The 13,693-nt window shown below is 40.9% G+C and overlaps 1 protein-coding gene across 2 annotated transcripts in view; it reads right to left on the bottom strand.

The window, feature by feature from the left end:
• HSD17B12 (hydroxysteroid 17-beta dehydrogenase 12) overlaps positions 1 to 13,693 on the bottom strand; it is a 253,973-nt gene that overhangs the window by 71,200 nt on the left and 169,080 nt on the right. For both annotated transcript variants that reach the window (XM_065592787.1, XM_005286751.5), the window contains 2 exons: positions 12,221 to 12,267; positions 11,396 to 11,471 (listed from right to left, as the gene is read on the bottom strand). In XM_065592787.1, the coding sequence (XP_065448859.1) occupies positions 11,396 to 11,471; positions 12,221 to 12,267 (123 nt within the window). The remainder of the gene's footprint in view (positions 1 to 11,395; positions 11,472 to 12,220; positions 12,268 to 13,693) is intronic.

The raw sequence follows: 13,693 nt of genomic DNA, 5'->3' as shown, positions 1-13,693 counted from the left end.
AATTTCCTTTTTAATATCCCTAGCCAATCTCTCTCTGTCTACTCCAAGGACTCTTCAGCACCTATTGGCTTACCTACACCACACCTCTAACTCGTAGTTTTAATAGCTCTCCACAACTTTGATAATCTTGATATTAGAAGTTTGGTTCCACTTCTAAAGGTTGGGGCTGGAATGGATGGGCAAAGGGATTGATCAAGAAGGACCTCATCCCTTCTATATAAGGTCTTCTTTTCCTAAGAAGTCTGCTGCTACCTAAAAACTCTCAACCCTTTATTTACACCATCTTCTCATCCAAACATTTGACCCTGAAGGTCCTGTCATCTATCCAGGTCTGCTTAAGGCTGTAGGAGCATTTTAGAGAAAGCTAGAAATGTTACTGTTGTCTTGTCCTCCTCTTTCTCTATATCTCTAATTTGTCAGTTGCATTCATCTGCTGTGTTATATTAAACCTATATGTAAACTCTCTGGGGGGCGGGGGGAGAGATTGTTTTTGTACAGTGCACAACAAACCCAATCCTTGATTAGGCCACCAAGGAGCTAGTGAAATGCAAGCCCTCTCCCCCAAATTAAACATTCTTCCTAATGATTACATTTAGCTGCCAGGACTTTTCACCCCAGGCAGCAAGTTACCAAATGACTGTCAGTCACAGCATACTAACCTTAGGAAGTAAATTGAGAGTACTGTACTTCCTGATCCCAACCATAAGAGCAAGCTCTTCCTTTTTTGCATTAGAAATACTGCTATGAAACATTTAAAGTCTGTGTCCACTTCTCTGGCTACCAGACAGCTAATTGTCTAAGCCATGAAAGCTACACACAAAACATTAATTTCTGAACCACTTAGTAAAAGAACTGATTTAGGGGAAATGGAAAAACATCCCAAACATCTGCTATCTCAATATAACAAAATGGGATTCAAACTTTTTTTTTTTAAATCAATAATCAGTTCTGTAGACCACTTACTGCTTTAAAGAAACTACACAAACAAACACAGCCAAGTATTTTAATTAAGAGATACCATCTAGTGTCTGGCTATGGTGCAATACACTCCCACATGGCTTAGTGCCAGCTGTGGAATAGCAACACTAATGCTGCTGCCCTAATTGAAGATGCAGACTAAAGCACATTAATTTGGCTAGTCCATGTAATAGCAGGTATGCTCGCATTTCTACCAAGACGCCTACTAAGTTACAGATGTTTCCATACAACTCTACAGCGCAGTACTGGTAACCTAAGGAATAAACAGAAGTTGAAATAAATTATAGTTGATAGAACAGTTCAGTCTGTGCTTGTTTTGCAACAGAAGGCTCCACGTAGGGATGTCATACAGTATCAGTTTCAGCACATAACATATAATGAGATGCCTGGGTAAGATTTAAGAAAGCTTGCTACCGGTATGTTAAATTTAGAAGGTAAGTATATTTTGGTCAAGTACCAGAAAATATTTCTGGTTTCATTTCATACCAGTGGAATTCACTGTATACACAACATTGCCATGTATACAGCACTAGCTAGACCAGGGGTAGGCAACCTATGGCACGCGAGCTGATTTTCAGTGGCACTCACACTGCCCGGGTCCTGGCCACCGGTCCGGTGGGCTCTACATTTTAATTTAATTTTATATGAAGCTTCTTAAACATTTTAAAAACCTTATTTACTTTAATATATAACTAAACTATTGTTGTATGTATAGACTTATAGAAAGAGACCTTCTAAAAACATTAAAATGTTAAAATGTATTACTGGCACGCGAAACCTTAAATTAAATTAGAGTGAATACATGAAGACTCGGCACACCACTTCTGAAAGGTTGCTGACCCCTGAGCTAGACATATCACCTAAATAGATAACTTTAAAGACAGTTTGCATCAAAAGAGTAACAACAATTTTTCAACACAGGTTAAACAAGTGAGAAAGATTAGGGTATGTCTACACTTGGAGCTAGGGGTGTGATTCCCAGCTTAGAGACACATTCATGCTAGCTCTCAGCAAGCTAGTGTGCTAAAAATAGCAGCACAGCGGAGGTTGGATGGGCAGCAGCGAGCAGCAGCATAAGCTAGTCACCGTAAGTACAAATCTGCCTGAACCCCACTGCTCACAGCTACCCATGCTACAGTGGTATTTTGAGCACACTAGCTTGATGCGTGCTAGTGCAAGCATGTCTATGTCAACTAGGAATCAGACCCCCAGCTCCAAGTTTACACATACCCTTAGTGTTAACATAAGCAGTGGAACAATTATTCAAAAGTGTGTGTAAGGAGGTCAGAAGCTTTCTGCAATTGTCTGTGTAACTAGTTATTTAGAACAATACCTTTTGAAAGCTGAAGTTAGATTTTTATTAATTTCTCACATACCCCTCATTCTTCAAATAAATATGTTGGAATAAAATGTGTTTCTAAGTCACAAGAGCCACAGGCTCTTGAGCCCTATTGGGAATCTGAGTTGTTACAATGTGCACGTGAACAGTTCTTGTACGTCATTTTCTTAATTTTTTATTTATTTATACTTGACTCTGTTTGCTATCCCCAAAATTCCATTACATTAACGTGTCCGTTACGGACATACATTTTTGAAAACTAGCTTTTAAAGTCTCAGATCAGCAAAAAGGCAAGGATTTCATAGTAAATACTAGATTAATGAACATATGTAACACTTTGTATCAAAAAGGCTTTACAAACAATAAACCAATTCTTGTGCCCCAGACTGTAAGCTTTCATAAAAATAAAAATGCTTAGCCCTTATAATTACAAAGATAAGTGAAAATATAAAGTGTAAATTGATTAAGTTTGTCTGCCAGAGTCTACAAATAGCCTGTAACAATAGCGCCGCATATGAACTTCCTCTATTCATCCCAATGCCTGTTAAGTCATCATGCTTCAAAGTAAAGTGTCACCATAGTTATTTCAGCTGATCAAAGCGTACAAGAATCATATTACAAAGATCTGCACAATCTGATCCAAGCCTTATTGGCATTTGAAGTGCCCTGAGTATAGTTAGAGACTAGGAATATTCCACTACTTTCCCTTCCATTCCCATTTAATCTCGCGGATGTAGTAAATATAACCAAAAAATTGTGCCTATCTACCTAGTAAGAATCTTCTGGTGTTAGTGACTTTTTCAAATATAGTCCCACTTTAAAATGTAAAATTCTGCATATATAAATTTGCATATACTCACGTAAGTGGCTTAGGGAAATACTTTAGCTCTTTTACAAGTAGTGTTTTCAGGAAGATTACAGCTTCCAGCATAACACCATTTGGTGGATTGTGATGGACAATGTTACGAATTTCCCTCTTCCCCCTCCCCCCCAACATAATTTTAACTGCCCCTCTAAGGTGTTTTTAGCTATCACACTGCTGCTTCCAGATAGCTTCTTCATGCTAATTAATGTCTATTTTTAGTTTGATTACGTCTGAAAGGGCACATCACATCATATGCCCTTTAATTATTCCTTCTTACCTTTTGTACTATTGTCTGCTTGCTAGACTGTATAAAACTGTATGTGCATTTAAAACCAGAATTCTAAAGCAATTATTTTCATTAAAATGGACACCATCAACTTGAAAAAAAAATCCTCTCTGAAAACGTGGTACCTATCAGTGTTATAAGTAACATCTATGATTAACAAAAGATGGCGTTCAGTATTCTTGGTGTATTTGATTTTGAGTCAATTTCTGAATCTCTGTGGAAAATCAGTTAGCAAGAAGAACACTACCTGAAAAGGCCTTTAGCAACAAAGGAGAAGGTACTTATATTTTAAGGAATTGTTTAAGCAGTATACCCTTTTTTTCCTAATTACAAAAACAAAACCTAGTCCAGGGGGTACATCAGCTCATCTAGATATTTGCCAAGTTTTACAACAGGCTTCATGACAAGCACTAGTAAAGTCAGTACAAACTAAAATGTCATACAATGACTTGTTTATACTGCTCTATATACTATACACTGAAATGTAAGTACAATATTTATATTCCAGATGCTTTATTTTACAATTATATGGTAAAAATGAGAAAGTAAGCAAGTAGTTTTTAAGTGAGGTGAAACTTATGATATGCAAGACAAATCAGATTCCTGAAAGGGATATAGTAGTCTGGAAAGGTTGAAAGCCACATAAATTTTAAAAAAGTTAATCAATTTCATGAGATTCAAGTTGAAAGTGTCCTTTTAAAACAAACAAACAAAAACATACACCATGTTTGGAAAGGTTTATTTTATTTTTTGAAGCTATTTAACAAACATTTGCTAAGCCCCATACTATACAATATCAGAAACTAGGTGGTGTGGCTATTAAACTAAAAAAATGCGCTTTTGGAACATCTTAATTGTTAGGGTACCCTCAAAGATATAGTAGCTATTTTTCCTCTAAGTTTCAATATAGAAACTACTTTTTCAGAGCTAGAATTTGACAGCAATGCTTTGTTAGTCTTTTATAACTAGCACTACATAATAATTGTGCAAGGCCAGCAAATAGAAAGCATCATTTTAGTTCGGATATTTTTGTTAAAGTGCACAGCACATTAAGTGAAAGTGGACAATAGTGTAGCTATATATTTATGCTTTTATACAAGCCAATTCAATGCAAAGTGATTTAGACCTTAGTTATTTACCACTTGCTGTTTGTTTACAAACAATGCTTTTCCTAGGCCTCAGTGACCGTCACATCTACAATGACAGAACCGGAAAGGGAAGAAAGGAAAGTTTCCCGTGCAGCCTTTGAAGGGTCCAGGCGTCCCAAAACACTCATCTACCCAACTTTATCATCAAACCAATCAGCAGAAAATAAGTACAGGATCTGCCCAGCTTCTCTCCTTGCTCCCGAACGAGATTGGCTTCAACTGCTCCACCACGTTCTGTAGCAGCAAGTTGGGCGGAATCAGTAAGATGATTGGTGGATGTGCTGATACATTCACCAGCCACCAAAACAGCCTGGCCCATACCAGGGCTATCATGATGTGATCTATATCCTTCCTCTGCTTCCTCAAAGCCCCGAGTATCATAGGCATGAATAGAAAGGCATACAGTAATTCTGGAGTCCACGGGATGAGGAAGCACCTGTCAGAGTGGGCTCATGCCCCTCCGGAGGAAAATGTTAAACGTGTGTTGTGATATGTTGCAAATAGGCCTAACTTTTGGAAACCCCCACCCACGAAAGATGTTGTGGAGGACTTAAGTCTTTGAGGAACTATTCATGGTTTTCAGAAAAATCTCTGCTGAGTTGGTATGCCAGGATGTTCCGTGGACCAGGTAGGTGGAGAGAAATTTGTGTAATTTGATAACGGATTCTGCAATCACAAAGATGTCTGGCTTCTTGACAGAGTGAAGAGGATCTTGACTTCCCCTGTCTGTTGACATAGAGCATTGCTGTAATGTTATCTGTCACCACTTGGACGGTTAAGCTCTGAAGAGACAAGAAAGCCTTGATGCTAGTCATATGACCTGAGCTCTAGAATGTTTATAAATAGGATGGCCTCCTGAGAAGACCATATTCCTTGAATTTTCAGCTGGTCAAGAGGAGGATGGAGAAGTGCGAGTGGAGGCTTTTCATCACTAAAGACTTAAGCTCGAGGCATTGAAAAGGGAACTCGGATGAACTCCTTAAATGGCTCTGCCCAGGAATTTAATGGGTATAGGGTTTCTTGAGGAATCATGACCAGCAAATCCATAAGGTGCCTGTTCGGTAAATATGCTGGTTCAGGAAAGGCAGAAATAAAGATAAAGGTGGTAGAGTAGCATGGAGTATCCTGCTGATATGATATCCAAAACCCATTTGTATATAATGATATGCTCCCAAGCTTGTTGGAAACAAGAAAGGAGGTCCCCAAATTGAGAAATGCACATCAACAATTGCAGCTGGTAAGAAGAACCTCGAGCACCCCATCAAAACACCAGTTTTGATGATGAGGGTTGTGAGGTCAGTGCCTGTGTAGCAGGCAGTCTCTTTCTGGAACCGCTACCTTTTTCTTTGGGCAAGGTGGTCTCTCAGAGTGAGAACTGAGCAGCATGAGGTCTCTGAGCTGTCTAGGACTTACTAAATTTCCTTTTACACACAGGTGTGTAAATTCCCAGAGAGCACAAAGTGGCCTTGGAATCTTTTAACATATGCAGAGACTTATCTGTATTCTCCACAAACAATTTTAAGCTGTTGAAGGAGGACTGTATTCTGGACCTCCCTTGGAAATCCTGGGAATTGAAGCCAACAGACCTTTCTCATGACCACCAATGTAGAAAGAGTGAGCAGCTGTGGCAGCAGCATCCAGAGAGACCTGCAGAGATGTTCTGGCAAGGAGCTGACCCTCTGTAATTACTGCCTGGAATTGGTCCCTCTGCTCTGGTGGTAGATGCTCAATAAAAAAATTGAACTTTGAGTTGTTGGTGTGACAATATTTCACTATCAATGGTTGATAGCTGGCAATTCTAAACTGTAGAATCACAGATTAATATAATTTGTGACAAAACAAAAATCAAGACACTTCTGATCTTTATCGTATGGCATTGATTTAGCATGGTGCTGCCTTCAACATTCATTTACAGCCTCAACAACTAGGGAGTTGGGAGAAGGATGAGAAAACAAACTCCAAATCTTCAGATGGAACAGAATATTTCTTAACAGCCCTTTTACAGGTCAGCTGTATTTTTGTTGATGATGCCAGATTACTTTTGCAAGATCCAACAGAGCCTCACTAACAGGTAGTGCAATTTGAGCAAATAATGCTGTATGAAAAATATAAAGCCATTTATGTGGGCCCAACTTGAGGAGGTTAAGAAGTCACAAGTGCTACAACTGTGGGAACCCAAGCTCTACAACTTAACAAGGTAATAATGACACTTTCTAAACATTTTCAGGAAGCAGTCACCTGGGTCAGTGTTGCAAGTACATGGGGTGGCACCATGATTAGTCACCTGATGCTTTGCAATGCAGTAGACTGACCTGAGCCAAAGCTGTAGTGGGTCTCAGGTGAATTCTGGCAAGCAGTCACATATGTACATTCAGACACGTGGCCTACCATCATCAATCTGATCAGTACCATCATTTGGTTTGAAATCACTGTGCTCTGTGACAGTCAGAGCATGAATAATCTGTCTTGGGGTACGTAAGCACTGGGTACGGTGGAATCTAGCCTAGCTCCTGACTAACATCTGAGATGGGGTGACAGAACTTCTCAGTTTACCAGGAGTCCCAGCCATGCAAACAAAGAGAGGATACAGTTAAGACCTACCAGAGTACCTGATGTGATTTGCCTGTAATTAACAAATCATTCAGATATGGGTAGATGTGAATGCCCTTCTTTTTTAGGAACGCTACCACTATGTCTAGACATTTTATGAAGATTCAGTCCAATGAAGAGTCTAAAGGTGAGTAGTTTGTACTGATAAGGGTTCAGCCCCACCTTGGATCTTAGGTACTTCCTCTGTGGGCTGAGTGAACAGCGATGTGGTAGTATGCATCCTATAAGTCAAGAGCCACAAACCAGTCCTGGGCTTGGAGTGATGAAGTGAGGAGGCAAGCATTACTATCCCAAATCTGGGGAGGGATACAAATTTGTTCAGTTTCACTGTACTCTTTAGAACCTCTTTTACAGCTTGTACATGAAGTAACAAGGTCACTTCTGTTAGTAAAAGGGGCTCACAAGAAGGGACCCCAAAGAAGGATAGAGAACAGGGAAGGAGTGGGAGAAGGGAAGTGAACTGGATGGTGTAGTCGTGAGCAACGATGTCCAACACTCATTTGTCAGCTGTTATGTTCGCCTAAGGCTAATGGAAAGGGGTGACAGTTTCTGAAGGTCAGCTTGGCAATGGTCTTCACGTGGTTCTCAACAGTCTCATCAAACCTGCTGGATGGATGGAGAAGGAAGATGATGGGCACCTCCACAACCCTCAAGGTCACTTGTCTAAGTAAGAACTTGAGCTGTGAGAAAAAAAAACATGACCTCTGTGCTGGCTGGTACCAGAAGAGATTGTAGTATGGTGCTGGGCTGTAAAAGACCTGGGATCTGAGTGTCACCCTGGTATCTTTGAGGCAATGTAATGCCTTTTCGGTTCTTGAGCTAAATAGGTCCATACCCTTGAAGGACAAGGCCTCAATTGTGGCTTCGACTTCCCTTGGTAAACCAGATGTCTGAAGCCAAAAGGCCCACCACATTGCAACTGCAATGGCCATCGAGCAGAGTTGGCTACCATTTGGCCCCGTTTGATGGAATCCCTCAGCTCTTCCATGAAGTCCTGCACAAGGTCACAATCGGAAGAGGGTTACCCCCTCTCTCATATCGGAAAGTTTTATTTTGCAAATAAAGCCCACTAGTTCATGATGGAAAACTAAAAGCTGAGGAATAGGCCTTTCAACTGACCAAGTCCAGCTTCTTGGGGTCCTTGTCTTTTGGAGTTTCTTCCATGGATCTGGTTTTCTCCTGGATGATAGAGATAGCAAACAACCCTGGTGTTGGATTGACAAAAGTGCTCAAAGCCCTTGAGTGGAAACTGGTATTATTTTTCCACTTACTTGGAGGTCAGCGGAAGTGAGGCCAAGGTATGCCAAAAAACCCTCGCTGGGTCCAGGATGCCCTGGGTATTGAGGATGTTGAATAGCTTGGGTGTGTCTTCTTGGATCACTGTCATTTCAATGTCTAGTGTCTCAGCTATCCCTGATACTAACTCTTAGAACACTGTGAAGTCACTGACGACTGGGGTTGGGGCCACAGTGACTGCTTCATCTGGAGAGGAAAAGGGTACCTTCAGTGGGGAGGGGAGCTAGCGTGTCTCTCACTACTCCTGCTACATCCTTGGGGGGGTTCCCTGCTGTTCTGATGAGGGTCCCCTTCACAGCAATACCAGTGGCAACTGAGCTCTCCTTTTCATCAAGATATGTGAAGTCATCCTGCTCAGGGATCTAAGCGAGGGCAGGCCCCAGCAGGGCCACTATGCCCAAGGTGGTGCATTATATTGGAATAGTCTGACCACGAGGACCCACCCATTGTCAGTCCTACACTGGGACTTGGTGCCACATGTCTTTCAAGGCAATGGTTCCCTGCATAAGTCAGAGAGAAGAATTAGATCTCTGGGAATGGTGGTGCTGAGGGTGCAGTTCCAGCTCTGATGGTAGTGGGGCCAGGTCTGGTACAGAGAGGAGCAATGAGGGCGAACCATTGAGGGCATATTTCAGAACCAGGAAGGGTTCCAACCTCCAAGACCAGTGCTGGCACAGATCTCTGCGCCAGTATCTGTACTGGTGGACCGGTCTACCACAACCCAATGTCACTACTACTGTCTTGGTGCTATCCTTGATGTTGAGAATTTTGATGTCTTCTCTCTCAGTAGAATCTTCTGCATGGGACGGACACGTTGCGCAGTACACCCTGCATTTGTGCTTTTTGGAGAAGTGCCTTTCCACTCCAGAGGATGAAGCCAGTACCTCTGCTCCTTAGTCAGTGCTGAGGCCTTCAGTGCTGACAAGATTTGGCTAGTATCAAGGATGCTTACAATGGCACCAATGGGTTTGGCACCTTCTTTGCCTTCTCTTCCCTACTGGAAATGGGGATGTGGTGATCAGTTCTTAGAGCACTTGCCAAACATCATCTCTTCATTTCCTGTACAGAAGATATCTGCACTCCTAGATCTGATGCTACGGTCATGGATTACTCCACGGTCTCATTTGAATCTTGTGTTTTAGGATTTTCAGTTGTGGGACGAAAAGGAGCGGCAACAGCACACTTAGCTAGGATGTGTATTTCCATGGGACAGAACAGGCATCTGCTGGGTTCATCTATGATGACTATTACTCCATTGCAGGAAGGACAGCGTTTAAACCCAGTAAGTTTAGAATCTGCCATAGCTACTGGCTGGTGTAAAGCATCTTGCCCCACTGTACAAGGGGACGTGTGTCCCCGCGTCTGCCCTAGATGCTTTTTTTTTTTTGCGCGGAGGGACTGCCCAACAGAAATTTTACAAATTAATAAAAACGGAGAAATGAAGATGACAATTCTTTACTGGAGAAAGTTCTGGATGTCAGAAGTGGGTCGGATATAGTCCAGGTTCTGTCTCACTGACACAAGTGGTAAGAGGGAGGGTTGATGCCACTCTGCTCCATCATTTATTTCCTCATGTAAGGCAGCATAAGATGCATGTGTGGCCCCATTGGACACTGCTCTACAAAGGATTCTGAGCCTGCACACAAGAAGCACATGTGCATCTACAGTGACACATATTCTAAGAGGAATCCTGGGTTCTATTCCACTTTCTGGAGCAAAGTGTGCAGTAACGGTTACTGATTTTTCTGTCCCATCTCTTAACACATCCCTTCTCTGGTCTGTCTGCTTCTTCCTTCTCCTCCATGTTGCCTGGCCAACAATACTGGTAGCATTAAGAAAACTGGAAAGACAGTCTCCTTGATCTGATACCAGGAGCAGCAACTGCAGGAAGAGTCCTGCTCAGTCTCTGCAGCCCTGAGCTGGAACATGCTCAGTGCAAATGGAATGTTTGAGAAATTAGATATCAACATCTAAAAAGCCTCTGCTGAACACATGCAGTTGGCAATTTTCAAAAAGACTTATAACTTACCCAAATTTGTGTATAATTTTAACAGCGAGAGCAAAAGGCACCTGGCTCCAGGTAAACTCCTTCCTAAATTTCAAGTATCTGCTCCAAAGCATGGATGTAAGTGCTAGAACTCCTCAACAAAACGTTTGCAGTAATTTAACATTTTCAAAACATTTCCCCCAACCTTATTTTCAGAAATGGCTGAATTGTTTTTCTGAAACTTTCCAAAACAATTCAGCCCGAAGATGAGACTTGGCATGGAAAGTTTTAGACTAAACAGTTAGTTTGGCCAAGTTATAAGCAACTGAAAACAGTCTTGTAATAGAAAGTGTTCTGCAATCTCAACTACAGCGTCACCACCAGCTCCACTTATAATAATATTTAAAAAGTTATGTGGACTACTTCTACCTGGTGTAATTTCTTTGACATCAGCAGAGTTACACCACGGATTAATTTGTCCCACTATCACTAATTTCTTTATTTGAAAAACCAGAGGGAGGGACTGCAACTTGTGATTAGCATAAGGAGATATGTTTAGGATTGTTTTGAATTCCAGGAGAAAAGGCACAGTTTTGAAGATATCCCATTCTAGAATTAACCCCCAATTGCTCTTGGAAATGAGATGAGAACTGTACAAATTTGATCAGTTAGGCACTTCTCTTTTTACCATATTCATGAAGTTTTTTAAGTGTTATGTAACAGTGATGTAAGATTATTAAGAATGTAAAATTAAGGTTTATAGAATATTTTAAAACTATCTATTAATGATTATAAAATTGTCTTCATGTGGAATTGGAGAGGCCAAAGGAGCTGTATTTTAGCTTTCATGTGTTAATTTTGAAATGTAAAAGAGTTTATCACATACTTATTTCACTGGCAACCTGTTCTAGTTTTTCTTGAGATCTGCTGATAAGAGCCACATTCATTCCATGCTTTGCTAGCTGAAAGAAACAAAAGAGATACAGAGCAGTTCAATCACAACTGTGCAATAGATCACTAGCCAGCATCACCTTTAAGAAAAGATGAAACTTGGGTCAAATACTACAAAATATATATTGACTGGTAACAGAGAAAGTCAGATATAGAAATTATGATTTAAAATATCTAGAGATGAAGGAAAAATAAAACTGAGTACCAGATTGAGTACATGGTACTTTACTGCCCCACCACAAAGACACTTACAAAGGATCTTCAACAACTCTGCTCTGAGGTAGGTGAATATTTACATTTATAGATAGGGAAACCGAGGCAGGGGTTGTGTAATTTTCCCAACTCCACAGAGCAAGGTCAGTGGCAGAACTTGGGAATTAGAATACAGGCTCTTAAACCCATGTTTAACTCAAATAAACTAAATTATTTCTTTATAGCTCAACAAAAACACAGTTTATAACAAAATTAACTGTTACCTAATCAGCTATATTAGATTCCTTTATTTGTTCTACTGCAGTCCAGAGTCTGTCTAGCCCAAAAGCCAAGAAAGAGTGCATGTAACAGTATATAGGTATCTGATATTTGTACTCCATATTCTGCATTTGAGTCTAAAATACAAGTGGGGCATTTCAGATAACACTGATCTATCACAGAATTTGCATTTGCATGAGACAGGATTGCACTATACTATTTCACTTTCACTGAGTCCAGATAGAGTCCATATCAGTTCTGATCATTCTAAAGGAATAAAAAGACTTACCTGTTCTGCATAGGCTTTTCCAATTCCATCAGTAGCTCCTGTGACCACTATAACAGGGGGAAAGAAGGGGGGAAATTAAATATTAGCTATCTTTACAGTAATAACTCATAACAAAGTGGTCATTAGTAGGCTATTGGAGCACCCCTTCCGACTAAGCAACTCACCAGGTTACATCCTCACATGGTACCTGACTCCAGTTCTTCATTATTAAAAAACCTTTTTGAAAACCAACACTCCCTCTTCTAACTCCATAATCCATGTTTGGAGACCCAGATTGCCCTTTATGGCCTAAATGGTGACTTTCAACTCCCACTTTCAATTGGGAAAGTTAAATTGTGAATATCAAACACCTCTCAATTTAGTTTTATTTAAAACAGTGAGATTAAAATGGCCAGAGGTCTGTACAGAACTGATGAAAGTACATCCAGACTCATGGTGGACAAGTCAGCACAAGACCGTTTAGAACTAATTTCCACTCACATATTAATTTCCTCTGTGATCCCATCCCCTCATTTCTCACACCCTAAAGTCCAGGAAGTGTAGATTTATCAGTGGAAAGTATGGACAGACAAATTCTTATGAAATATTTTTCCCCCGTGGAAAATTGGATTTTTGACTCAGTGAAAATTTTTGAGGTATGTGTGTTTTCCTCAAAAGCTTTCTAGTTTTCAGCAACTGAAAAAAAATGTTTTTCATATTCTGAACATTTCAACAAAAGACAAAGTGTTCAAAAGAAAAAGAATCCCATTTTCTGATCCCTCTAGTGGCAAGTCTGGCAAACGATGACTAGGTCCTCTGTATTGGACCCTCATAAGTCTTTCTGGGACCTTCACCTACTATAGGGCCATGAGGAACTAAATCTTGGTACATCATGGCCACTTTTGAGAGGGGATTCCAAAACTCCATTCACACTGCTACCCACTGTTTTCTCAAAAAAAGAGAAAGAGCAGCTCCTCTATCATTTTCACTACTTTGCCTACCACCTGTTAGCCCCTTCTCCATCCAGCTAAGTATGCATATTCAGCATCTCCTTCTTCCTCAACTCTTCCCTGCCAGCCAGCCCACTTAACTACACTTAGGCCTTGTCTACACTGCCACTTTACAGCGCTGAAATCTTCTTGCTCATGGGTGCAAAAAAACACACCCGAGCAATGCAAGTTTCAGCGCTCTAAAGTGGCAGTGTACATAGTGCACCAGTGCTAGGAGCCGTGCTCCCAGCACTGGTAGCTACCACCCTAATGGGGGTGGGTTTTTTTTACAATGCTTGGAGAGCTCTCGCCCAGCGCTGGTGCCGCGACTACACAGCCACGTTGTTAGTGAAGACATACCCTTAAATATTCTTCTCACTTGTTCAGCTTCCACTCACCTGCCTCTCCTAATTTACCCCTCCAACCCATTTGGGATTTGGCTAGATGACAGCTGTTATCCTTAAATTCACATGAGAACTACAGGTTTCTTTGCGCTGTCACTGCT

Source organism: Chrysemys picta, chromosome 4, assembly GCF_011386835.1.
Source record: "Chrysemys picta bellii isolate R12L10 chromosome 4, ASM1138683v2, whole genome shotgun sequence".
Classification (NCBI taxonomy): Eukaryota; Metazoa; Chordata; order Testudines; family Emydidae; genus Chrysemys; species Chrysemys picta.
Note: the sequence above shows the minus strand (reverse complement) of the source record. Positions and strands in the feature narration are given on the sequence as shown.